Source organism: Lepidochelys kempii, chromosome 1 (assembly GCF_965140265.1).
Source record: "Lepidochelys kempii isolate rLepKem1 chromosome 1, rLepKem1.hap2, whole genome shotgun sequence".
NCBI lineage: Eukaryota > Metazoa > Chordata > Testudines > Cheloniidae > Lepidochelys > Lepidochelys kempii.
Genome location: NC_133256.1, coordinates 332,023,584 through 332,051,109, shown reverse-complemented (window position 1 = coordinate 332,051,109; position 27,526 = coordinate 332,023,584). Strand labels below are relative to the sequence as shown.

Here is a 27,526-nt window from a genome sequence, read left to right as displayed (position 1 = left end):
GGCCAAATAGATTCTTAGTATTCTTAGTATACAGTTAAGGTTAGATTGTGATAGCCTTACTCATGTTTCAGTCGCACCATACATCATGACCAGTCCCAGTGAAACAACTGAATTACTTGTGGAATGAATGCAACTCATTGTGACTAAAGATATTAAAATCTGACCTGTATTTCTCCAGTGTTGCCATTTAGCAGTTTTAAATTAAAATCTATTACATTTGATCAAGTTATTTTGGAAGAGAGAACCTTTACAAAACTCATTAGAAAGAGCAAGCATCAATGATATTATGGGAGACTGTTCTCCATTTGCTGTATCTGAGTCATACTTTAGCAGGATGTGTTATATTTAGTTACTTGTAAAACCATAATGGTATTAATGGTCAAATGATTATTTTTGCATCGGTTTTATGCCCAAATTTGTTTCTGGCTGTGCTACTTTCATCTGGGATTATAAAAATCAGTGCACAGTTTTTTAGTGTTTCTAATGTTACTCACATAATTTTGGCAACATGAAATAACTAGACTGGACAGAGACTTTATGAAACCAATAGTGAAAATATTTTCAGGAAAACTTGGTTCTATCTTATTTGTGTTCTTCATTCTTTGTAACTAATACCTTCCAAAGAGAGAACCAGGACCAGGCTATTTAATCTAGCAGAGAAAGCTATAACATTATCCAATGGCTGGAAGTTGAAGCTATAGAGTCGATGTTTTTCTAAAAGCTATGCACTAGGAATTATTTTGGGGGAAGTTCTCTGGCCTGTGTTATACAGGAGGTCTGACTATATGATCAGAAAGGTCCCTTCTGATCTTGGAATCTAGGAATCTACTTTTTCCGAGTTGTAAATCTAGATAATTGATTAAGGTTTAAAATTGAAATCTAGGATAATTGATTAAGGTTTAAAAATGCCAGCATGAATCCAAGATAAAAAAGAAAATTGTAATATAATTTGGCCATTTATTGAAAGATCAAATTTCTTTCAGAACAAATTATTGGGGGGAGAAAGGAGGGTAGTTAATGTGCTTTGAGTGCTGAGCAGCAGTGGCCTTGGACCGGAAAAAGAATTGATTAAAAAAGAGCTGATGAGCATGGTTCAATGCCCACTGTAGTCTGTAAGAGTCTTTCCATAATTTTGAATGGACTTTGGATCAGGCTCTTTATTATCTTTGATCAGGACTGTACTTACAAGCAGTTCATCAGCCATTTTCCTCATGACTTGGCTGTTCCCAGGGTTTTTAACTGTTCAGCCTACCTCAGAGAGATGCTCAGGACCAGATTCTGCTCTCACTTACACCATTGCTAACCTAGAGTAATCCCACTGAGCTGGTTTCTTGTGTGAGTCAGCAGAATAGTTCTGCATCTCCACATAGAATGAACAAACTTGACAGTCTTTCTCAAGGCTCAGTCCTGCAACGCCGTCCGCACATGGCACAACCCCTGAAGTCAATGACTGCTCAATGAGCATAGGTGTTTCAGAATCATACCCAACATTATGGTGTGAGATGCTGAAGATATAAATTCTGTAAAAACTAGGACTGCACTAAGCTCAGGCATATGCAACAAAAAGTGCCAATGGATTATTAATAGAGCTTTAGAATTTGCCGATTCACTGAAAGCAAAATGTTTTGCAGAGATGGTTAGATTTTGACAGAGTTCCTCCAGAAACCACATAAGGGTCTGATAGTTTCCTGCCAGCTATCCTGCCTGTCTCTAGGGCAGCCTGCCAGGCAGAGTATCCCAGAGTCAAGGACCTTAGGCCTTCCAGGGTCCATGCTCCAGATGAGCTGGCAGGAAACCAGGTAGATTTCAAAACCAAATTGGAATGAAAGCAAATTTCAGCAAATGGAATTATCTCCACAGAGCAATAATCATTAAAAACTTTTATACTACATCAGCAACATATTGGATTATACTCCATATATAAAAACAACTCATATGTTAATCATATGGGATATTAGCAACAACAGCTTGCTACCTTGAGGTGGAATACAGTAAACTCATTCATAAGGAGTCTGAGCATAAAATAAATTTAGTACACATCAAGCATAATGTGAGGCCAAATTCTCAGCTGGTATAAATCACATAGGTCTATTGACTTCAGTGGAACAACACTGATTTACACAAGCAGAGGATATAGCTCATTTAGGACCTCCAGCCCCAAATGTTCCAAACTCATGAGTCTGGCAGTGTAGTCAGTGGTGGTCAGTCCTCCCCCTCTGGGTCAGAGTGAGGCCACCCTGCCTCACTCCATCATTGGAATCTCGGCCTAGTTTTGGGGACCTAGCAGTCTGGCATTAGTGTCCCGATGGGCCTAATGAGGTTGAGTTCCCAAATAGGCACCTAGCTTTGGCCGATTATGCAGGAGCAGGTTCTCTCTGGAGCCAGCACACCTCACCCCGAGGCTGGGCTGGACAGTCAATAGGCTGTAGCCCTAGAGCTCTTTAAGCAGGGACTGGGCAAATGCCATAGCCAACTGGCCCTAGTCTCTTGCTGCAGAGGCAGGGCACACCCAGTAATCACTCAGCTCTGGGCTCTTGCAGCAGAGCCAGAGGAAACCATCAGTTGACTTGCTCTGGACTCTTGCAGCAGAGTTGGGGAAAAACCCAGTAGCCAGTTAGCCCTGGTCTCTTGATTCAGAGACAGGGCAAGCCCAGGAGTCAATGAGCTCTGTGCTCTTGTTGGAGAGCCAGAGCAAACCCAGGAGTCAATTAGCCTGGCCTCATGGTTCAGAGACAGGGCAAGCCCACGGATCAGACTTCCTAGCTTCGGTGGACAACCAACAAACCCAGGCCCTGGTGGTGGCAGGAGAGGTCTGGACCAACCCTATTCCACCGGACCCTGACCCAGAGCCCTAACAGTGTCGGAGTGGTCTGCCACTGGGTCAGCAGGGATCCCAACCACAACACAGTGGCTGTGCCTGAGGCAAAGCTGCAGCCAGACTAAGGTTGGCTGCCCCTGGGCCACTTCCTCCCCTCCCCTCGAGGTATACCTGGATTAGCGGGGCGTCCTCTGCCTCTTCTGGGTAGGTGTCCCATGGCAGGGCATCATTGAGCTCAGCAGCCAGGAATGTCTGTCTCCCCTGGTGTCTCAGCCTCAGCTGAGCAGGAGGCCCCACCCTTTATATTTCCTGTTCTGGTGTCGTACTTCCGGTGGGAGGGGTAAGGGAGTCCTGTCTCTATCCACGTGGGCAGGGAGGGTGGGTTGTCCCCCTCTAGCTCAGAGGGAGGCCACCCTGCCTCACTACAGGCCCTAAAAATCATTAGATTGGCTTCTGAATCATGAGACCAATTACAAAAATACATTTTGGTTCCTTTTATTTGTATTCTGGTTTTGAGCCCCCTTATGCTACACTGGGGTCACATTATCATGCTTTTCTCCCCAACCATGCAAGCTAAAAATGTACCTTAAAAATAAAAATACATCTGAGAGTCTCACATATTCACATGACTGTAGAATCTGAGTCTTTAAGAAAAACACGAATTATTGCAAATCTCTGGATTAAAATCTTGAAAGATGGCATTAGAGACTAAGGTTTGTTCCGCTAACCTGATAGTTAGATCATTTGCCAGGATCATCTCGGTATATCTCATGTAAACAATCCCCTGCTGTATGGGGGCCTCGGGCATTGGTGCACCGCAGTGCCTCCTATTCTCTGCCTGTGACATACAATAGTTTAGTTTTCTGAGGGCTCTAGTACTTTAGTCTAATTTCAGTTGTTGGGTTTGTGGTGGGTGCTGGGTGGCACTGATAGCCTGTGATGTATAGGAGGTCAGACTGAATGATCTTGTGGTCCCTTCTTACCTTAAACTCTATAACTTTATGACTCTAGGTAGCCCGCATTACTTTGGAGATGGTTTTTCTTATTGTGTAAGACCATGGCTGTTGATGGGCTTGGGTTAGCATTTAAAATGGAGGAGGCTGAAGTGGTGGGGGCCATTGACCCAAGTTCATTCAGGCAAAATAACCTATTTGTACAGCTTGTTGCCTGAGGGGTTAGTGGAGAGCATTCTCTGGTTGTTTTTTATTTAAGGAGAAAGTGTTGGAGTCTGCATTGGCACTGGGCCAAATTTTTTTTTATAGTGAGGGCAGGTCTACACTTAAAATGTTGCTGAAGCGCTTTAGTGAAGATGCTCCTATGCTAACGGGAGAGCATAATTAATCCACCTCTCCGAAAGGCAATAGCTGTGTTGATGGGAGAAGCTCTCCCGCTGACATATTGCTGTCTACAGAGGGGGTTAGGTTGGTATGACGACGATACACACCCCAGAGCAAAGTAGCTATACCGATATAAGTCTGTAGTGGAGACCCGACCATAAACTCTCACATGCACGTGTACACACATTCTCTCATTTTGAGCTAAGGGCCTGATCCTGTGTCCACTGAAGTCAATGGGAGCCTTTCTTTTACTTTCAGTGGGAGTTGGATCAGGCTTTTATGTGAGTGTCCTTTTTAGCTCCTTATAGAAATCAATATAAGAAGCTACAGATGACTCAGTAAAGCGTTAGATATTTCAGTCTTTATTGGGGAAAAATTACCAATTATTTCAAATGCTTTATGTGCTTCTGTGTCAGTGACAATTACTAATACTCATGTGTATGGGGCATTGTAATGAAAAGTAAAAGAATAGGTAGGTAAATGCAATTTTTAGACAAAATATGTGAACCCTGCTGAAGTGCAGATATATTATTCCCTCATGTTGAGTGCTAGGAACATAATGATCTATTTGCTGACAAAGAAAGCTACTTCTATTTTAAATATTAAACAATCACTTCTTCATACCTTGTAATTGTGCTTGCAGTTTAGCTTTTATAAGAGCGTGTGATTCACACGTAACACTCTTTTCATATGCAATTCTAATAAATAATTTACAATTCTTATTATTTCACATATTTTCTAACTCTGTTTTGGCCTAGAGCCAGCAAGATATTGGTGGAATGCTTAACAGAATTCCAGTTATTATTCTGAGCCTTGTAAGACTTCATAAACGGCCTGTAAGAACAGAAACAAAATGACATGGCAATTGCTAATTTTAATCTGTTTGATGTTCAGTTGCGACCATTCTTGAGTATGATAGAGCAAAATATAAACTGTATTGTGGGACGAGAAGAAGAATACAAGGTTGAGCACCTCATGTGAGGTGCTTGGTAGCTGAGACCCAGATTTACAAAGGGATTTAGGTGCCAAAACATGCAGATAGGCACTTAGTGGTATTTACAAAAGTACCAGAGTGAAATAGACACCTATGTCTCATTGGCTGTCAGTGACAGTTAGACTCCTAGCCATTAGGCACCAATCTAGATCTTTGGGTGCCTCAATACCTTTGTAAATCTGACCCTGGACACCTTTCAGAATTGGATGCACCTTTTTCTTTTTTCTTCACAGGTCAGTAACATAATCCCTTCCAGCTCTACCTCTGTGACTGTATGATTAGCTTTTAAAGACCCCCCCCTTTTTTTTACAAGAATCCTTCCATTCTAAAATTATCTGAAGCATATCTTTGATGTAGAAATTTAAGGGGTCTCTGTTCTTCAGCCACTGATAGTTTTCTTCAGCCACAGTTTTCTAATATATTATTACTATCACTGTTATTTCTCTGTTTATTATATTATATGTTTCCAAAAAACACTGTCCAAGTGATAGGTGTTTGAACAGACATGAAGCCGCTGGGTTGGCACTATGAAGAAAATAGGAGCTCCAGTCCAAATGTGGTAAAAGAAATTGAATCTATTAGGCCTTCCCCCATCTTGCTGAAAAGAACAAAAAGAAACACACAACAAAGGTTTCTGTAATTTACAGCGTCAGGATCTTGGTCCAATAATGGGGCTCATTAGCTGGCTCTGAATTAAAGCTTCAAGGCTAACCCCTTCTCCAGAGGTTTCTGGGGTTTTTTTTATACTGTTTACTATGTCTCAGGTTCCCATTTCAAACCTGCTGCAACTATAGCCAAGTGCTGCTGAAAGCAGTCTGACTCTTCTGTAACCAGGCAACCATCAACATGAGTTTATACACGGGTGCCCATTTGCCATTTGTCCTTTTCCTAGTTTTCTGAGAAAGGTAGGTAGAAAGAGAGACAGAATGCAGCAACGATTTACCAAAGGAAGAAGAAAACAAAAGAAGGATGACCTATCTTTCATTCATATCCCATTGTCTCACACACACACACACACACACTTTTACCACCCAAAACTAGAAAATCCAGAATAGAGAAAAAGAACTAATCTCTATGGGAAAAACAGATAAACAAAAGTCCAAAGCAGTCCATTAAACAGACAGACCATCCTATTACAATGATGAACAACCACAGAGGAAGGCATTGTCTCAATTTGTATAAGAGGCTTTGATAGGTTTTAGATGTTGGGCATATATGGGCAAGCTTTCTAGAAAAGGACAGCAATATTTTGGATGAAAGATAAAATTTGCAAGTGTATTTATACCCTCCTGTTACTTTGGATACATTAAATTGTTGCATTCTGTGTGGTTTAGATGAATGGTGTGAGTCTTCCAGCAAGGGAACCAGGAAAATAATTGTGTATGATGTGCATAGGATTTGGATTACACGTACTGTAGTGACAACAGTAACAGCCAAAAGCACAATATGATTTTACTTTCAAAAATATTTATTTTATTTAATGTTGTTTGTTATGTTATAGGTACAAGAATGGCTGTGCTTAAACTGCCAGAGACAAAGAGCAATATCGGGACAACTTGGGGATATGGGCAAAATGCCACCTCCAATGGCTGCCCCTTCACAGTTGACATCCAAACCATCTGTTGTCCCTCAGAGCCAGCCTACGCCAACCAAGTCAGATCACCCTCAGAAAACTGCAGCACTGCCTACCCAAATAGTTGAAAAATCAAAAGAAGAACCAGGAATTCAGAAAAAAGTTCCAAAGCTTCCGCTGGGGAAATTGGCAAAGACGCTTTCATCTGATAAAATCCAGCAGGGGATTCAGAAGGAAGATCCAAAACTTCAACAGGGGAAATTGGCAAAGACGCTTTCAGCTGATAAAATCCAGCAGGGGATTCAGAAGGAAGATCCAAAACTTCAACAGGGGAAATTGGCAAAGACGCTTTCAGCTGATAAAATCCAGCAGGGGATTCAGAAGGAAGATCCAAAATTCCAGCTGGGGAAACTGGTTAAGATACCATCAGCTGATAAAATCCAGCAAGCAATTCAGAAGGAAGGTCCAAAACTTCAGCAGGGTAAACTGGCAAGGAAACCCTCAGTTGATAAAATTCACCAGGGAATACAGAAGGAGGATCCAAAACAACAACAGGGGAAACTGGCAAAGACATCGTCAGTGGATAAAATTCCTCTGGAGATAAGTTCAGATGCAAAGCAACTTATAAGCAAATTGGAAGAAGACAAAAAAGGTGTACTCCCAGAAGAGAAACCATCCCTCCCAGAGGACAAAAAAGAAGACTTCAGAGTTGAGACTAAAGGACAAGATATCAAACTGAAGTTAGAAACCAAAGTACCTCCTGAGGAATTGCAGGTTAAAAAACAAGAGGAGATTAAGAAGGAAGATTTGACCACTGGGATTCCACAAATGGCATCCAAACATGAAAAAATTCAGAAAGAAGAAACCCTAGCTCAAGTGGCACCTTTGCCAAGACCTGATCGTGTGGAAACAGTGAAAGAAAAAACGGTAAGATTTTTTTTCTTTTCCATTTGCTACAGAAGGCAATAAAGGACCTGCTACTGCAAACCCTTACTTATGTGAGTGGTCCTTATTCTCAAAGCCATTGCAATGACATGGGATGACTCTCACTGGTAAGGGTGAAGACTCCTGTCAGTAAGGATTTGCGCAACAGGTGCATAGTGCCCTTGTGTGTGGTTTTTCATTTGAGTTTGCATAATTTTCAATCTCTACAGTTCAGAACAAACACTAAACCAAAATTGCTTTTTTGAAGTCAGATTCAAACCTTTGTCTTTTTTTAATGGCGGTTATAAATTCCTTTAGGCTTTTGTTCAGTTTTAATCATTGAAGCTGATACACACTTTTCATAGATCTCAATCCCTGGAGGAACCAAGCTGCAACAATGTTTCACTCTGTTAATGACTGTTTTCACTCATCTCTCTTGATTATTTTTTGCTATAGAGATTTTGATTTGGAGGAAGTGACCAGTATAAATTATAAAATAGCTATATTTCTTAGTCCAGAAATGGTGGGCAAACGTGCTGATTTCATGGGCCTTCATCCTACTTTGGGATCTGCTAATACAGATTTTATGTCCATGCAGGATTGCATTGGCCCACCAAAGGCAAATGGGATTTGCATAATACAGGAGTCTGCAATACTAGATCCCAGTACAGGATTATTGCTATGTTTTGTAGTAAATTTACATACATAATATATAACTCAGCCACATTGTATAACTTATTTCCTTCTCTTGTGGAAAATTACATGTCTTCAAGTACAAGTTATATATGGACTGTCCATTCACATAAATCAATGAATGTTAGCATGTACGAACTGATATACCTGGCTGCACTGTACAGATACATTTGCTGTATGTACAGTAATTGTTAAGCCATTCATCAACTAAATGTGGCTAAAGAAATGATTTATACATATTTTGTGGGAGATGAAAAATTGTGCTCTTTTTAATTAACCTTGAACTAGTGAATGATCATTCATTGCAAAAGTATTGGGGTGGGTGAAAGGAAATTCTTTCATGTCTTCCAAGTATGCTATAAAGCTTCCAAATAGAGCTGGTCTATTTTTCAACAACAAAACCTACCAAAATATTTTGGCTGAAAACTGAGAGAGCTTGATTTGGAAATGTAGTTGTAGTGGGAGTTGCAATTTGGGTGCCTCATACTCCCATTCTCTTCTGTCATACAGACTCCCTGGCTGGACTACAGCTAACATGATACACCATGGTCTCCCCTTGTGGTGAGGAGATGTAATTGAACCATGGGAGTCCTAGCCATGATGCATCATGGGAGATGAGAAGATGCATTTTAAAAATGGGAGCCCAGTCAGTCTACAGAGAAGGTTGGGGCTGTAAGGAAATGGGACTACAACTCTCATGAGGCACAGTGGCAGCATATCCAAAACAACAAATTTTAATTTTTGGCTGAAAGATTTCATTTTGGGGGCATTTGATTTTTCAACAAAATCTGAATTTTCCATGGACAAGAGATGCTTTTTCACAAAATATTTTGTTTTATAAAAAATCTAATTTTCTGTCAAACAACATTTTTGATGGATAATTTTCAACCAGCCTGATTCTTCAATTTCTATAATTTCATTTTGTATTTTGTATGCAAACGCTAAAAAATGTTGCCTAGTGTTTAGGGCATAGGTCTGAGATTCCAGGGTTTCTAGTTCTCACACTCATACTGTAATCATGGTGTTTCACCTGATTTCTATATAGTAAACTTGCTCACTTTATTCTTGTGATAATACCATTGAATACTTATTACAATCAAGGAGACTACTGGAATGAATATGATGAATGTGATTTAGCCTTCTGTACCTCACTTTACTGATCTATAAAATGAATATGATGATAAATATGTACTCTACATTACCAGAGTTAAGCTTTGGCCTTTACTTAGGTAATATTTATAAAGCATTTGGAGTTGCACACATGATAGGAGCTACTTATATATATATATATATATATATATATATATATATATATATATATATATATATATATATATATATATATATAATATTTATTATTATAATTTTATTTATTAAAACCAGAACTCTTTGAAACAGCACACATTTTTATAAAGAATACCAATTTTTAAAAGCAAGGATTACATTATTTTTTTCCTTTCCTTCTTTCTTTGGTCACCGGGGAAATCCTTCTTAGTTTCTACCAATGAGGAAATAAATTGTACATCTGTTATTTTGTTTCCTAAAAGCAATTATGATAATTTATTGTTATTTATTGAACACCATTAATGTTTTCTCTGAAGTACAACAAACGGCAGGAGATACAATCTTGCCCCAGGGCTCTTGTAATCTAAGTAAAACAGAATATAACAATTTGAGTAGATTGCACATTTACACCTCTTGATTTGGTGCAGGTCAATCTCCAGGCAGTGCAGAATATTTTTTAAAATGAATTTTGGAGAGGAATAGTTTAAAGGATTTCTGTAAGAGGTATTTTTAAACTAGGGATTTGAGTGAAAAGGTAATAAATTTTAGCACTTACAGTTGCTATATGCAGTTTGCTATCTCTATGCAAACATTAATTAATTCTCACAGTATTCCCATGAGATAGATCAATATTAGTATTCCCATTTAACAGAGAGTGAAACTAAAACACACATTGCAGCCGAGGTGCGTGGTTTCAGCACGTGATCAGAGTTAGCTTTAATCAAGCTAGCATGAGTACCATTAGTGAAGTCACAACAGCAGGCTTCAGCACAGTCTGTACAAGCCCAGCTGGAACCCTGGGTACTTACACGGGTGGCTAGCCCATGCTGACACCTGTGTGCTACAGCTTCACTGCGGTTGGTACTTGCACGAGCTAGATTAAAGCTATATTGGGTGTGTTTACACGTGCTGTCACCACCCCTCCAACTGCAACATATACATACCCATACAGAGGTCCTCATCCACAGCCCAGTAACATCAATGGCAATGCTTCCCTGGGCTTTGGATCAGATTCTGAAGGACTTGCCCAAAGCCACTGAGTCAGTAATAAGAACTGGAGTACTTGTGGCACCTTAGAGACTAACAAATTTATTTGAGCATAAGCTTTCGTGAGTTAGTCTCTAAAGTGCCACAAGTACTCCTTTTCTTTTAACAAATATACAGGTGCCAAAATGTGTATGTTCTTCTCATTGGTTAAAATCTTACACAACCACTGGTTTTGCTAGTAATTCATTGTTTCTTAATTAGACCTGATTCAGAAAAAGTTTGACCAGAACATTTTCCATTGGAGAATTCAGTTCTATTGACATTTAAACAATTTAAAAATTGCATCAATTTTGCCAGAATTTCATTTAATTGAATAAAAGTTCCAACAATATTGAAACATCCTGTTTTGAAGTTATAACGAAATGTCACAATTTTTTCCTTTCAAAATGTCTTTTTGTTATGATTTATTTTTTATTTGTACTATATTATATTTTATTTTAAAAAAAAAAGGTTTTTACCAATCCAAAACTACTACTTCTAAAAAAATTATTTCTCAGAGAATATCAAAATTTTCGGGTTTAATTCCTAATCAGAACGAAAATAGATTTTTAAATCTCCAACTCTTTAACAAAATAGAGTTTCCATTCTCTCCACAGGTCTGTTCTTAATCCTTGTAAGAATGACTCAGTCTTAGAAAATTTATATAGCATACCTTTTTAAACATTCATTTTCTTTTGAACAATATTCTAATTCAATCTAAATAATTTGACATCTGTAAGCAATTTAGCCACAAAACATTTAAATATTACCCTCTCTACTTAGAAATATCATTCCTACCATACCAGGGAATATTATAAAGAGTTACCTTGAACAACATTGTCAGAATCTGAGTGATGGATAAATATGTAAGAATAAGGGGGATTTTGAAAATGAAAAACTCGCAGGAAATAGTTAATAATACCTAGCTCTTATACAGTGCTTGTCAAAGGACGGCAGTATCACCATCCCCCTTTAACAGACTGGGTAACAGACACACCACTTCTAGTTAACACACAGGTAAAGTGACTTCCTCAAGACTGTCCAGCAGGTGAGTGGCAGAACCAAGGAGAGAACCCAAGTCTCCTGAGTCTCAGTTAACTGCTCCAGCTGTTCGGCCATACCTGCCTCTGAGGCTGTAGTGGTTTAGAGTTGTAAACAGAGGGTTTCGTTGCTGTAATATAGGTACCTCCTACACATCTTTAATTTTCATAAGAATGAAAATGAAAACTGAAAATGTAGCCTCCAATTCCATGGAAAAATAATCTTGTCCTATGCCAATAGAAAGACGTTACCATTGAGTTATGGTTTAAATTGGCAATTTAAGCAGGGTTTAAATTGGCAAGCTTACGGAAAGAAGGCCCTGTAGCTTTGTACACCATTCCGGAAGGCCTGCTGAGCTTGATTGTATGAACCTGAGTCCCTCCTAGTTGTGACAGTGAAGCAGTTATACGTTTGCCATCAACTTCAGGCACCTAATGTTGTTCTCTGACAGTGGTAACAGTAATTTCACCATCGCACCTACATAGCCCTCGCGCGCACGGTATTTTCCTTCAAATATCATCATTCATCTAAAACAGTTGTTCTACAATTATAATGTCCTTGAATGTAAGAAGTGATATGAGGCATGCAATGATACATCACAGGTGAATTAGATGTATGTTGCCTCAAAACTCTATGATGTGTCTTATTATATTTGCATGATGTGTATCACCAGACACGCAACTATACACATGGGCGTAAGGCATAAAATAAATTCTTGTAAATTGTGCTCCTCCCATAGTAGATTTTTAAAAATCTCATTACATATAGTCTTATCACTAATAGAAGCACCTTAATATTTTAGCGCAAATTCTGCTCCCTGGTTGTGCAATGTGGAACTCCTCTGCACAATGCAGGACCATATTACAGACTGCACAATTCCATGAGCAGAGCTCCCACTGGTAGCAAGGTGAGCTCTGTGCAGAGAATGCAGTAAGAACGCTTATTGCGGATTAGAGACTAAATGTTTATAAGCTGTCATCTCATTTGTTATACAGTGATTATAAGAGAGGCTGTTTCTAGGCAAGGGACCAAAGGGCACAGCAGAGCTTGGACTGGCGGTGTTCAACCCTGGAATGACAGGCAGTAAAAATACCTCTAGCTCTCTTAGCTTGCTCTGTCAGGGGATAGCTGCTGCTGTCAGGGCTATCTATGGAGTCCAAAATTACAGTTTGGACTCCATAGATAGCCCTGACAACAGCAGCTACAAGGGGATGGGCTTGAATCAATCCATCTCCTGGCTGCCCTGACCACTCATCCTTTCTGGTCTATGCCTACTGGCTCCAGATCACAGCAAAACAGAGGCGACTGTCCCTTCTGGGAGGACTTTCCACAGCCAGGAACCTACAGCCCAGGTTCCACTGGCTTTCACCAATGAGACCCAGTGAGGCAGTCAAGCCCTAGGAGTCTGTTTGATCATGATCAATGTGTTAATTTAATATCTCATAAAATTTATCCATGTAAGCCTCTATCTTATAAAAGCTAAAATAAATAAATCATTACAGGTAGATTTTGAATGAGGAGGTATAAAGTTTCAGGGGTATGTCTACACTTTGAGCTGGGGGTGTCAAGGAGGTATAGTCATGCTAGTTCTCATTGCATTAGAGAGCTAAAAACAGAATCTAGCTGCAGTAGTGCGAGTGGCAGGAGGCATAGCTGCCCCGAGTACAAGCCCATGGGAGACCCTAAGCACGTACTGAGGGTGGCTGGCCCATCCTGCAGCTCATACTGCTGCAGCTACACTCTATTTTTAGCATGGATGCTCAATCAGCGCCCTGACGAGTGTGTCTCCTTGAGGTGGGACTCACACCCCGATCTCCAAGTGCAGATATACCTTAGGTGTGAGAACCTCATGGAAAAGTTCAGGTGGCTAAAATAGGACAGAGACATGCTCTGAAAAATTTCCCATAAATGCTTGCTTTGTTGGAAAAAGGAAAGAAAACAGGCAAACCTGTTTTTTTTTTAAAAGTTATACTTTAGTGTGGACCTTATACGAAGATTAGATGTGATGCTGTCATTAAGGGCCTGTTGATTTCCAGGGTAGTTTTCCCTGAGTAAGGAGAGATAAATGGTGTCCTGGGTCATACTGATTTCCCAATTGTTACTGAACAAAAAATGTTTGGAGTCCAATAGATAAATTCTCAATAGCATTTTAGTGTCAGGGTTATCACCAGAATTGTCAAAAGAAGTGGAATGCATCCGATGAAGTGAGCTGTAGCTCACAAAAGCTTATGCTCAAATAAATTTGTTGGTCTCTGAGGTGCCACAAGTACTCCTTTTCTTTTTGCGGATACAGACTAACATGGCTGCTACTCTGAAACCAAAAGAAGTGAGTACTTCTTGTGGCACATACCTTAGAAAATACAATGGCATCGGTCCTGATATCAGATATTTGGGCACACGCTATTGGTAAAAAGAGATTAATTTAAAGGTTAATACCTAACTTTGCAAAGTGTACAATAAAGCATTCCAATGTAGCTGAGACTGATATCAATGTATTAATATAACATTAATTAATATACAGGATGAATAGTGTAGTTGTTTTAGCACAGAGTATCTATACACACACAACACATCCAGCACAGTGATAACGTGCCTTGAATATAAATCATAATAATTTTAAAAATCTCACCCTGATTAATAATCAAAACTGTAATAATTGGCAATAAGAATTATTTTTCTACAAGCGGTTTTTTAATGGAATTGCAAATAAACTCTGTATAATTAAAAAGATCTGAAGGTAAATGTAAGTGTAATAGTAAAAGTAACCATTTACCCCATTTCAATAACAGATTTGCTTCACAATAAGTTTCAATTAAAAACAACTTTTTTCTGAAAAAATAAGTAGACAAAACAAACCTTCAAATCAGTCATTTGCTGTAGTCCAGGGATGGCCAATATTGGTCAGCACAGGCGACGAATATTGCTTAGTTATTTACTGAAGGCATAAACCTGCGTAATGAACTTGTCTTGGCATGGGGGGCAGGAGGCTTTTGGACAGTGGCTTTCAAGATGCCAGTGGAGGCAGGGACACTTGTCAGTGAAAAGTGGGATATGTTGTCAGCTAGGAGGCAGGATGGGTGCCTGTCATTTAGGGCTGGATGGAGAGGTGGCTTGGGGGCCCTTGTCACTAAGAGGTGTAGGAATGTTTGGGGAGAGAGTTTGGGGGATAAGTCTCATTCAGAAACAGGGGGATCCTTGGGGTGAAGATATTGCCACAAGGGATAGATGGGTGGTTTTGTCACCTTGAAAGGGGGCTAGAAGCACTTGGTCATGTATGGAAAGTTCTGGAAGTTAGGATGGTAGTCAGGGACTTTTAACTAGCGATAAGGAAAGCTATTACAACTGGGAAGATTGGGTTGTTTTTGGTTTTGAGTTAGGTGTGTCTGCCCCGTAGGCTTTTTTCTCTTCTCTTCAGATCACTGGCTGGCCTTCCTGTTTTTCTCCTTATGACTCTTTTAGCAGCAGCACCTACCTACATTACAAAGGAACCTAGAGCACATCGGCTTCTGTACTGGGAAAATTCCTACCAGTGGAATTTTTGTGCACTCTGCCAGGCAGTAGATTCTGTGGTGTTCCAGATCCCATTCACTCACTTCAATATCTCATGCATTCTGCTTCATGCTAGAGAGTTCAGCAGTGTGAGGCAGAAACCAAAGGCCCATCGTCCTGGCAGGTGAGGTTATTCTTGGGAATGGGAGATTACATCGGGAAAGAAGGTGATACATGCCAGAAATGCTGCAGGCTGAGATATAGGAATCCCTGTTCTACTATATCTACAACTACTTAGTCAGCTTTGTATCCTAGGTGATAAAAAACCACATTTAAACTAAATGTGATAAAAAACACACATCAAAACCTTGCAATGATCATCTACTACTATGCAACAGACTATAATTAGAAAGTGTTCTGAAAGATAGAGGACTACAGTATTTATTTATGTTTAAAAATAAAAGATCATCCTTAAGCACCTAACATGATTAAATCAGTTGCCTGTGTGAACTGTCATGCAAAGCATAATTAGATTAAATTGAAAAAAAACCTCATAATTTGAGGATTTTTTTAAAATGTTTTAAGGCTTTGCGTACCAAAATTAGTGTTTCATTAATTTATGGTTTATTCTTCTTCTGGTTTAAAATACTTCTTATCATAATGGGGACATTAACTCTTCTTTGAGAAAAAGCTTTTTATGTAATTGCCTGGCAACATTAAGAATTGATATATATATATACATATTTATTTTCTAGGAGCAGGAGGTTGACAAATCAGACACATCAATCTCTCAGCAACAGAGAAGTCCACAAGGTCTGAGTGACACTGGGTATTCTTCTGATGGGATATCGAGTTCACTTGGTGAAATTCCAAGTCTTATCCCCAGTGATGAAAAAGATTTACTCAAGGAACTTTCTAAAAAAGATACTTTTTCGCAAGAAGGCAGTCCTTCAAGCCCCTCAGATCTTGCCAAGTTGGAAAGTACAGTTCTATCAATTTTGGAAGCTCAGGCAAGTACACTTGCTGAGGAAGAGTCTGGGAAGACCAAAGACCTTTACGGTATATATGGTGAACAAACAAAGGATCCTCATAGAACAAAGCCTTTGCCAATGACTCCAGAACCTTACAGTTCAGATGAGGAGGATCTGGAAGACATTCAAGAAGAAGATGAAGAAGGTCTTGAAGAAGATGGAAAACAAAGTGTTCCAACTCAGAAAGACTATAAGGAAAAGACGGATGCAGTAGATGATATATCAACAAGAAGGCAACGCTATGATTCTGTAGAAGACAGCAGTGAGAGTGAAAACTCACCTGTCCCAAGGAGAAAAAGACGAACTAGTGTTGGCTCTTCAAGTAGTGATGAGTACAAACGAGAAGACAGTCTAGGATCAGGTGATGATGAAGACTTCATTAGAAAACAGATTATAGAAATGAGTGCTGATGAAGATGCCTCAGGTTCTGAAGATGATGAATTCATTAGGAACCAGCTTAAAGAAATCAGTGTAACTGAAAGCCAAAAGAAGGAAGAAGTGAAAGTCAAAGCTAAAGGGACAGCTGGAAAACATAGAAGGATGATGCGAAAAAGTAGCACAACCTATGATGAGGATGCTGGAAGGCGTCACTCGTGGCATGATGATGATGATGACGATGATGATGAAACTTTTGATGAAAGCCCTGAACCAAAATATAGGGAAACCAAAAGTCAAGACAGTGAAGAACTCACTGTAACCGGAGGAGGTGGAGGCCTTAGACGTTTCAAAACAATAGAACTCAACAGCACAATAACAAATACATATTCTGAGGAATCTGAACCACAGAAGGGTAGCTTATATTTTGATGAAGAGCCAGAGCTAGAGATGGAGAGTCTTACAGATTCACCAGAAGACAGATCCAGGGGAGAAGGGTCTTCTAGTTTGCACGCCTCCAGTTTTACTCCAGGTACATCTCCCACATCTGTGTCATCTCTTGATGAAGATAGTGACAGCAGTCCTAGTCACAAAAAAATGGGAGGAGAAAGCAAACAGCAGCGCAAAGCCAGACACCGGTCACATGGTCCTCTTCTTCCTACCATTGAAGACTCTTCAGAAGAAGAGGAGCTAAGGGAGGAAGAAGAGCTGCTAAAGGAACAAGAGAAACAACGTGAATTAGAACAGCAGCAAAGAAAGAGTTCTAGCAAAAAATCTAAGAAAGACAAAGATGAACTAAGAGCACAGAGAAGACGGGAACGTCCAAAGACCCCACCAAGTAATCTTTCTCCTATTGAAGATGCATCTCCAACAGAAGAGTTACGACAGGCAGCAGAAATGGAGGAGCTGCACCGATCTTCTTGTTCTGAATATTCACCAAGTATTGAGTCAGATCCTGAAGGATTTGAAATCAGCCCAGAAAAAATAATAGAAGTGCAAAAGGTTTATAAGTTGCCTACAGCTGTCTCTTTATATTCTCCAACAGATGATCAACCTATTGGGGTCCTAAAAGAAGAAAGTAGCCAAAAAACATTAAAAAGTGCTGAAGAGGTATATGAGGAAATGATGCACAAATCCCATAAATCCAAACTATTTCAAAGTACAAATGAAAAAGAAGTGTTTGAAAAAGACTCTTTATATGGTGGCATGTTAATAGAGGATTATATTTATGAATCTTTAGTAGAGGACACATATAATGGAACTATTGATGCTAATCTTGTAATGAGACAAGATGAAAGTAGTGAATTTATTCAGCAGAGAGGGAGAGAAAAAAAAATAAAACCTCCAGATCAGATTTATGAAGAAACGATGCAGAAAATTGTAGATCGACAGAGAGACTATTACAGTGTAGAGCCTTTGCATTCAATTGTGCCTCAAGAAGACATTGTGTCTAGTTCTTACATTATACCAGAAAGTCATGAGATAGTTGTACTTGACAGTGTAGTAATTTCCACCACTGAGGAAAAGCAGTTGTTAGATGCAGATGCTGCTTATGAGGAGCTTATGAAACGACAAAGAATGCAGCTAACGCCAGGCTCCAGTCCAACTCAGCCGACATCTGATTTAATTCCTGCACCAGATACAACCGTATTTATAGTTAGAGATATAGTGGATGGTGAATCTTTAGCGTCAAGTGCTCCTATGACAGTTTCAGATACAGCTTCAGTCAGCAGCACAGTGCTTTCTATTCCAGATGTTAAAATAACTCAGCACTTTACTACAGAAAAAATAGAAGATGAATACCTAACAGATTATGCCAGAGAAGTTCAGGAAATCATTTCACACGAAACGTCAATGTTGACATACTCTGAGGCATCAGAAAGTGCGACATCAGTTTTACCTTATGATACACCTTCTCTAACATCATCTACATCTTCAGTTTGTACCACTGAGAGCTCATCACCTATTACTGGAATAGATAGCACAACTGCAGGTTATGTAGACATAGCAGATGTTGTAGGTAAATTAGTACATTCTGAAGGTATCAGTGCAATAGCTCAAGTTCCCTTAAGTTTCACAAAAGAATATTCTGAAATAAGCACACCTTATGAACCTGTTACCGTGCCTCCTAAAAAGACAGTTGTATCCACAGATATGGCAAGTGTGGATCATGGTGTAATTTCTTTGCCTGAAGATGCACCTTCTGTCATCACAACTATGGCTATAAAACCCAAGCAATATGCTTCTGACACCACTACCTTTGATTCACTCAAACCAGAAAAAGACACAGCCAGAAAAATTAAAGGTACAGCTGATGCTGGTATTGATAAAGTACTTTCTGAGGATGTACACAAAGGAGCTGTGTTTGACATGACAAGGATTAACTTGGCTGAGGCAGCATCTGACCAACCTCCTGTGTGTATAACTTCAGAGCAAGCCCCAGTCACATCCTCTGTATCTGCTACCCATGCTACAACTAAGACCAACACAGTATCTGCATTACCATCTATTGCTTCTTCAGTTCCTACTGTAACATCCAAAGTATTCTCATTTTTTAGAAGCTCTTCTTTGGATTCTTCAGCCCAACCATCTCCACCACCTCCACCCCCTCCTCCTCCTCCACCACCTCCGCCTCCCCTACCATTACCTCCGCCTCCTCCACCAAAGCCAGCTATTTATCCCAAAAAGAAGCCACAGGTTAAGGTTCCAGTGACAACAGCTCCTGCAGTGCCACCTTCAGTTACTAGTATAGCCAGAGAGGCCACAGAGGTGTTAAAGAACAACGTGACATCTGCCCCAAAAATATACACCCCGACACCACCTCCTGTGCCACCCAAGCCATCCTTAATTCCAGCAGGGCTTGTGTTCAGTCACAGGCCCCTTGAGGTAACTAAGCCTCCCATTGCTCCTAAGCCAGCAGTTCCTCAGCTCCCAACAGCTGCTCATCAGCCAGCAGAGAAACAGCCAAAACCAACAGGTTTGTCATTGACAAGTATGACTTTGAATTTGGTCTCTTCAGCAGAGTGCAAGTTCACATCCCCTACGTCCCCTTTGTCTCCACACTCTAGCAAATCTTCACCAAGGCTGACCAAACCCTCGCAGGAAACCTATGTTGTTATCACATTGCCATCTGAACCTGGAACTCCCACAGAGTCTATAACTAGTCAAGCTATTACCAGTTGGCCTTTTGGATCATCCTCTAAGGAACAGCTCCCCCAAAATATGCAGCCTCTGTTTACTCCATCTATGAAAGCTATGGAGATTCAAAGTATGGCAGATCACAGCATGTATGTTTCAGGTTCTTTGCAGACACTTTCCACTGTTCCTGTCACAGCACAATCAACTTTTGAAACAGTCCCCAGTTCGGTAACACAGTTAATAACAACAGAGGTGACCAAAACCACAGTGTCTGTGGTTAAAAGCTCAGTTCCCACTGTTGGTTTAGGTAGTGTCTCCATTACTATACCTCCAGAGCCAACACATATAGGTGAGCCTCCTAGGTGTAGAGAGAATGGAAGATTCCATCTCTTTGGTGATGTTATTGACCTTCGTACTTTAACTAAAATGGATATTGAAATGACAGACAGCTGTATGGATCTGTCTGCTGCTCCCATGGATGTGAGAAGACAAACTATGTCAAGTGATATATGTGGGCGGCCAGTAAGTGCAGTCCAACCAGCTATCATAAATCTTAGCACTGTGTCAGCTGCAGAACCCTCTCTAGCACTAGTCTCAGAAACGGTAACGATAATGACCTGCACAGCTGCTGTAAGTTACACATCAAGTACAGAGAGCCTTGTAGATCTGGGGCATGCAATGACAACACCACTGCAGCTGACAACGTCAAAACATTTTGAGCCTGCATACAGAGTAACAGGCAGCCAGGCATTCTCTACAGGTAGAGATGAAGTGCCAATAAACTTATCCCTGGGTACCTCAACACATGCAGTATCATGGGCTAATGCAATACCTGTTACTGTACCTCCTGTTGGTATGACAAATGGGTGGACTGATGTCTCCACATCCCAGGAGCTAATGGAGAGTGGAGCAGTTGACCTTAGCACCACAAAATCCCACAGAACAGTGGTGACAGTGGATGAAGTTACCTCAGGAGTTGTCACCAGTGTAATAGAAGAAGATGAAAAGCCCGTTGATCTGACTGCAGGGAGAAGAGCTGTTTGTTGTGATGTGGTTTATAAATTGCCATTTGGCAGTAGCTGTACAGCACAGCAGCCTCCAACCACACTGCCTGAAGATCGGTTTGGTTACAGAGATGACCATTATCAGTATGATCGCTCAGGGCCATATGGGTACAGAGGATTTGGAGGTATGAAACCATCCATGTCTGACACTAATTTATCAGAAGCTGGTCTTTTTGTATACAAAAGCAAGAATAGCTTTGATTATCGAGTTGGGGCAACAGATGCAGCAGTAGATCTAACTTCTGGAAGAGTCACTTCAGGTCAGTATGAAACAGCAGCAGATCTTTCTTTGAAATATAATTGTGGTGTTCCTCATCTCATATCAGGATAATTTTTTTTTCAAATTTTTCCTACTGTAATTATGTTTTCTGTTGGACAGTGTGACACATTATTCTGGATTATACATGTATTTTATTTCTTCATTTTACATATGTGTTTTGCACAGAGGTCCTGCATGTGCCTGCATGTTCAGCAATGCTTTTTTCTTCACGTCTAAAGTAAATCATTAACCTGAAGATTTGCATGCAGTTCCCCACCCCTGTTTAATTCATCAAGATGGGATGGCTTTCAGAATCCACAAAGCAGCCTTCTTTTGGGGGACTGGACTATAACTCTGCCCTGTAATTTCAGGTGAGGTAATGGATTACTCAAGCAAGACCACTGGTCCTTATCCAGAGACTCGGCAAGTGATTTCAGGCATCGGGATTAGTGCACCACAGTATTCCCAAGCAAGAATAGTACCGTCTCTGGGATCCCAGTATGGTGTTGGAAGTGTGTTACGATCCTCTAATGGTGTTGTTTATTCCTCAGTTGCAACTCCAATCCCAGCCACATTTGCCATAACCACACAGCCTGGTTCTATTTTCAGTACAACTGTCAGAGATTTATCTGCTGTCCAAACGATTGATTCGGTGTCCTCATTGTCAACCTTGCAACAGAATCAGCCTCTTCCAAGATCATACAGTTTCTTGACAACAGTGGCAGCTGAAAAAGACAATGCAATTACTGGCATTGATATTGACACAGGGTTGCAACCTGGCACTATAGAAACTATTACCACTGAGCCAACTAACTTGATGCCTGCTTTAACTACAGCTTCTGAAGCTTTTGCAGATATAATTGAAGATGAAGTTGCACTTCTCGTTGCCCCTGAAGAAGACAAACAGCAGCAGCTTGACTTGCAGCGTGAACTGCTTGAGCTTGAGAAACTTAAGCAGCAGCGCTTTGCAGAGGAACTAGAGTGGGAACGTCAGGAAATCCAAAGGTTTAGAGAACAAGAAAAGTTAATGGTCCAAAAAAAACTTGAGGAGTTGCAATCCATGAAGCACCATCTCTTATTTCAGCAAGAAGAGGAGCGACAAGCTCAATTCATGATGAGGCAGGAAACCTTAGCCCAGCAGCAGTTACAGCTTGAACAATTTCAACAACTTCAACAGCAGCTTCATCAGCAGCTGGAAGAGCAAAAAATTCGCCAGATATATCAGTATAATTATGACCCTTCTGGAACTGTCTCTCCACAAACAAGCACAGACCAAGCCCTTCTGGAAGGGCAGTATGCTGCTACAGAAAATGGCCCATTTTGGACTAGCGATGACCCAAACACCACAGCTTCCACTGTGTTGGGCATTGAAATTCCACAAAGCCAAACATGGTACACAGTTCAGTCAGATGGCATTACCCAATATATATCTAGGCCTGGTATGCTAAGCTCTGTTTCAGAAATGTCTCTTAAGGACATTGATGTGAGAGAAGAGAAACAACTGAAAAAGAGGAGCTCCATGCCAAAATTGCGTGGTCAGTATGACAAGCTTGATGAGACTCTGGAAGAAGAGCCCAGTTGTATTAAAAAAATAGTGGACAGTGGAGTACAAACTGATGATGAAGATGGTGCAGACAGAAGTTACGCAAACAGGAGAAGGAGAACTAAGAAAAGCGTTGACACAAGTGTTCAGACGGATGATGAAGATCAAGATGAATGGGATCTTTCTAACAGATCAAGAAGAAAGTCTCGTGTTGGGAAATATAACGAGGGTACCACTGAGGTAGACAAAGCTAAGCCATTTTCCAAAGTGTCTAGCATTGCAGTTCAGACAGTGGCAGAGATCTCTGTACAGACAGAACCTGTAGGGACGATACGAACACCTTCAATAAGGGCCAGGCTGGATGCTAAGGTTGAAATCATTAAACATATTTCAGCTCCAGAGAAGACATACAAAGGAGAAAGTTTGGGATGTCAAACAGAAACAGACTCAGATCAGAGTCCCCAGTACTTGACAGCCACGTCTCCACAGAAAGATAAAAAGCGTCCAACACCATTAGAAATAGGCTATTCATCCCATCTCCGTGCAGATGCCACATTACAGGTAGTCCCTTCCCCTCCTAAATCTCCCAAAGTTCTATATTCACCCATTTCACCTGTTTCACCAAGCAAAGTTATAGAGTCTGCCTTTATACCCTATGAAAAATCCATCACTGATGACATCAGCCCTCAGAAGATGCTGCATGCTGATATTGCCAAGGGTCCTCCACCGAGCCCAAAATCTGCAAAGACGATGCAGCGCTCTATGTCGGATCCTAAGCCCTTGAGTCCAACAGCAGAAGACACTTCCAGACCTCCGTTTCAGTACGCTGAGGGATTTGTGGTAAGAATTGTTTGTTTTTTCTTTCTTTAACATCAAAACTGTGAGGTTGACTTTTTATGCAGCATGAGGGATGTTGCACTCATTAACAGGATCTGTTCCCAAAAATTGTTTATACACCATGCTGAAAAAATACCGTGATATGTCAGAAGCTTGTTGCAGTGATTATTTGTTTCGTTGCTTGTTTTGGAAAATGAAGAGAGCCTCAAATTATTTTCTCAATGGGGGATTAAAAGACACACCATGGTATCATCTAAAACTAGCAGAGTACTTACAATTTTGGATGCTAAGGTTACCACCAACATTTTTTTCAGTGAACTACATTCACATTCATTCTAACAAGGAATTTTTCCCCCACCAAGTTCCTATGCTATAGTGTGGAATGTAGATACACTAAGGTGCTGAATGCATGTGCCTTTCAAGGTACCAGTAATCCCAGACTTGCTTCTGGCTGGTTGAACTATCCTTTTTGTCCCCATTGGAAAAGGGAAGGAGAATTTCTCCCTACAGTTCTCAATTAAGTAAGGATTCTCCTTGTTCTCTCAATTTGTACTTGTTTGACCACTCCCCATTCCTGGAAGTCTCATATCACAGCTATCATCTTTCTGGATAAGGAGAAGTAGGTGGGAGTCACCTGTGTGTTCAGTGCTGCTTCTTATTGGCCAGGGGGGTGAATTTGAAATAACAAGAGACATTCCCACCTCAGGAAATCAGTGTATAATTTGTGAAGCATTACCTGGGAAATGAAACCTGCCACTGGCTGAGAATCAAGGAGGAGATATTCATTATTTAGTATATTACAATTGTTCCATTTGTGTGTGTGTTACCTTTGTTCATTTGAATGTGCTGTTGTTTAGTTATAAAAGGCCAGTGGGAGTCCTCACTCTGGTTTCTCTATTAATTTTTTGTGTTTTCTTCTGTGTTTAGCTGTGTTTGGACATTTAGCTATGTTTGGTTCCAGGATATGGCATGGGGTGGAATAATGAGTGTTTCTGTCTTGCCTCTATGTTTGCATGTGTGTCATGTTTTCCAGTTTCAGGCTAGCTATTCCCACCCTCAAGGGTCCAGATTGTATGTGACTCCTGCACCAACACAGAATCATAGAAATGTAGGACTGGAAGGGACTTTGACGGGGCATCTAGTCCAGTCCCCTGCACTGAGGCAGGACTGAGTATAATCTAGATCATCCCTGACAGGTGTTCGTCTAACCTGTTCTTAAAAACCTCCAATGACAGCAAATCCAAACCTCCCTAAGTAATTTGTTCCAGTGCTTAACTACCCTTACAGTTAGGAAGTTTTGCCTAATGTCTAACCTAACTCTCCATTGCTGCAATTTAAGCCCATTACTTCTTGTCCTGTCCTCTGTGATTAAGGAGGACAATTTATCACCCTTTCACATACTTGAAGACTGTTATCATGTCCCTCCTTCTCCAGACTAAACAAATCCATTTCTTTTTCAATCTTTCCTTATAGGTCCTATTTTCTAGACCTTTAAACATTTTTGTTGCTCTCCTCTGGACTACCTCCAATTTGTCAACATCTTTCCCGAAGTGTGGTACCCAGAACTGGACACCTTACTCCAGTTGAGGCTTTATCAGTGCTGAGTAGAGTGGAAGAATTACTTATCATGTATTGCTTACCACACTTGCGCTAATTCATCCCAGAAAGAAGTTTGCCCTTTGCCCAATATTACATTGTTGACTCATATTTAGTTTGTGATCCACTATAATCCCCAGATCCTTTTCTGTAGTACTGCTTTCTAGGCAGTCATTTCCCATTTTGTATTTGTGCAGTTGATTATTCCTTTCTAAGTGTAGTACTTTGCATTTGTCCTGAGTGAATTTCATCCTATTTATTTCAGACCATTTCCCCAGTTTGTCCAGATCAGTTTGAATTCTAATCCTATCCTCCAAAGCACTTGCAACCGCTCCCATCTTGGTATCATCCGCAAACTTTATAAGTGTACTCTGTACGCCAAGGATCTCAAACTCGAATCACCACGAGGGCCACATGAGGACTAGTGTATTCGCCCGAGGGATGCATCACTGATACACACACCCCCGCTGCCCCTGGCCCCACCCTCACTCCACCCCTTCCTTGAGGCCCCGCCACTGCCCTGCCTCTTCCCACCCCTTCCCACCCACATTCCAACCCCTTCTCCAAAGTCCCCACCCCAACTCCGCACCCTCCCTGACCCATTTCACCCCCTTTCCCAAATCCCCACCCCGGCCCCGCATCTTCTCCACCTCTTCCCTTGAGCGCACGGCTCCCCACCCCTCCGCCCTCCCTCCTGGAAAGCGCTAAGGACCGCCAAACAGCTGTTTGGCAGTGGGAAGCGCCTGGAGGTAGGCACAGGAGCGGGGATGCAGCACGCTGAGGGGAGGGGGAATGGGGGGAAGGGGAGCTTGGCGGCTCGCAGGAAATAACTCCGGGGAGGGGGTGCGGGGAGCTTGGCAGGCTGCAGGAAATAACCCTGCAGGCTGCGTGTTTGAGACCCCTGCTCTGTGCCATTATCCAAATCATTCATGAAGATATTGAATAGAACTGCAACCAGGATAGATCCTATGGGATCCAGCTCAATATACCTTTCCATCTTGACTGTGAATCACTGATAACTGTCTAAGTTTGCTTTTCTAACCAGTTGTGCACCCACCTTATAGGCTCCTCTAGGCTATATTTCTCTAGTTTGTTATGAGACGGTCATGTGAGACAGTATCAAAAGCCTTACTGAAGTTGAGATATATCACATCTACTTAAATCACATCCATGTTGACTTTTATTTACCACCTTATTTTCTTCTAGATACTTACAAATGGATTGTCCAATGATTTGTTCTGTTATGTTTCCAGGTGCCAAGGTTAAGCTGACCGGTCTATAATTCCTTGGGTTGTCCTCATTCCCCTTTTTTATGGATAGGTACTATATTATCACTTTTCCAGTCCTCTTGGATCTTTCTTGTCCTCCACGGATTCTCAGAGATAACCACTAATGTCTCAGAGAACTCTTCTGCCAGTTCCTTAAGTATTCTAGGATATATTTCACCACATCCTACCCACTTGAATAATTGAACTTGGGTGTAATTCCTAACTTGTTCTTTTCCCTATTTTAGCCTTGGAACCTACCCCATTTACACAGATGTTCACTATGTTAGTTGTACAATCACTGCTAACTTTTTTGGTGAAACCTGAAACAAAGAAGGCATTTAACACTTCGGCCGTTGCTACATTTTCTGTTATTGTCTTGCCATCCCCACTGAGTAATGGGCCTACCATGTCCTTGGTCTTCCTCTTGCTTCTGTATTTGTAAAATGTTTCCGTGTTCCCCTTTATGTCCCTAGCCAGTTTAATCTCATTTCTTGCCTTGGCCTTCCTAATTTTGTCCCTATGTGCTTTTGTTGTTGTTGTTTTTATATATTCGTCCTTCATAATTTGACCTAATTTCTCCTTTTGTATGGCTGTTTTTTTGAATTTCAGGTCATTGAAGGTCTCCTGGGTAAGCCAGGGTGGTCACTTAACCATGTTTCCATGCAGGTGTGCAGAGGCCATGCACAATAAAAAATGTGCACTCCCTGAAGGACCTGTGCACTCCCTGAAGGACTCTTAAAAGGGGGAAGAAAAGCGGTGTGCTCATGGCACTGCCTCCCCTTTCATCCACCTACCCAACCCCCCACCCCCACATCATCTCCTGAAGTTGGCATGAATGTTGCTGTTGTGCAGCTCTCCAAGCACCTCCACAGAGTGGGAAGCTGTAGAACTAACATTGTATTATTAACAGAGGCTTCACAGCAGAATGTTGCATATCTAATCACAGCGGGCTTTGGATAGCGTCCTCAATGGGAATGATTAGATTAAGCTCATAGGGAATACAGGGAACTATTTTTGAGTATGTGGAACTAGGCACACTTATTTCTATAAATAGGTACAATTGGCATTGATTTACCAATTTGTATAAAGAGGAATGTGCATCTTATACACTTCATAAAAAGTTGTGTGCAACCTGAATAATGCAGTTTGTCTCTAAAGAGATCTTAAATATTAGAGTTTGAAAATATACAGTGCGAATTAAAGGATATAGAGTATGTTATTTTTAATTAGTATTTA

The 27,526-nt window shown here is 40.8% G+C and overlaps 1 protein-coding gene across 8 annotated transcripts in view; it reads left to right on the top strand.

The window, feature by feature from the left end:
• PCLO (piccolo presynaptic cytomatrix protein) overlaps positions 1–27,526 on the top strand; it is a 514,363-nt gene that overhangs the window by 231,624 nt on the left and 255,213 nt on the right. For all 8 annotated transcript variants that reach the window (XM_073328639.1, XM_073328637.1, XM_073328638.1 and 5 more), the window contains exons 4-6: positions 6,651–7,649; positions 15,935–21,047; positions 21,418–23,429. In XM_073328639.1, coding sequence (XP_073184740.1) covers positions 6,651–7,649; positions 15,935–21,047; positions 21,418–23,429 — 8,124 coding nt within the window. The remainder of the gene's footprint in view (positions 1–6,650; positions 7,650–15,934; positions 21,048–21,417; positions 23,430–27,526) is intronic.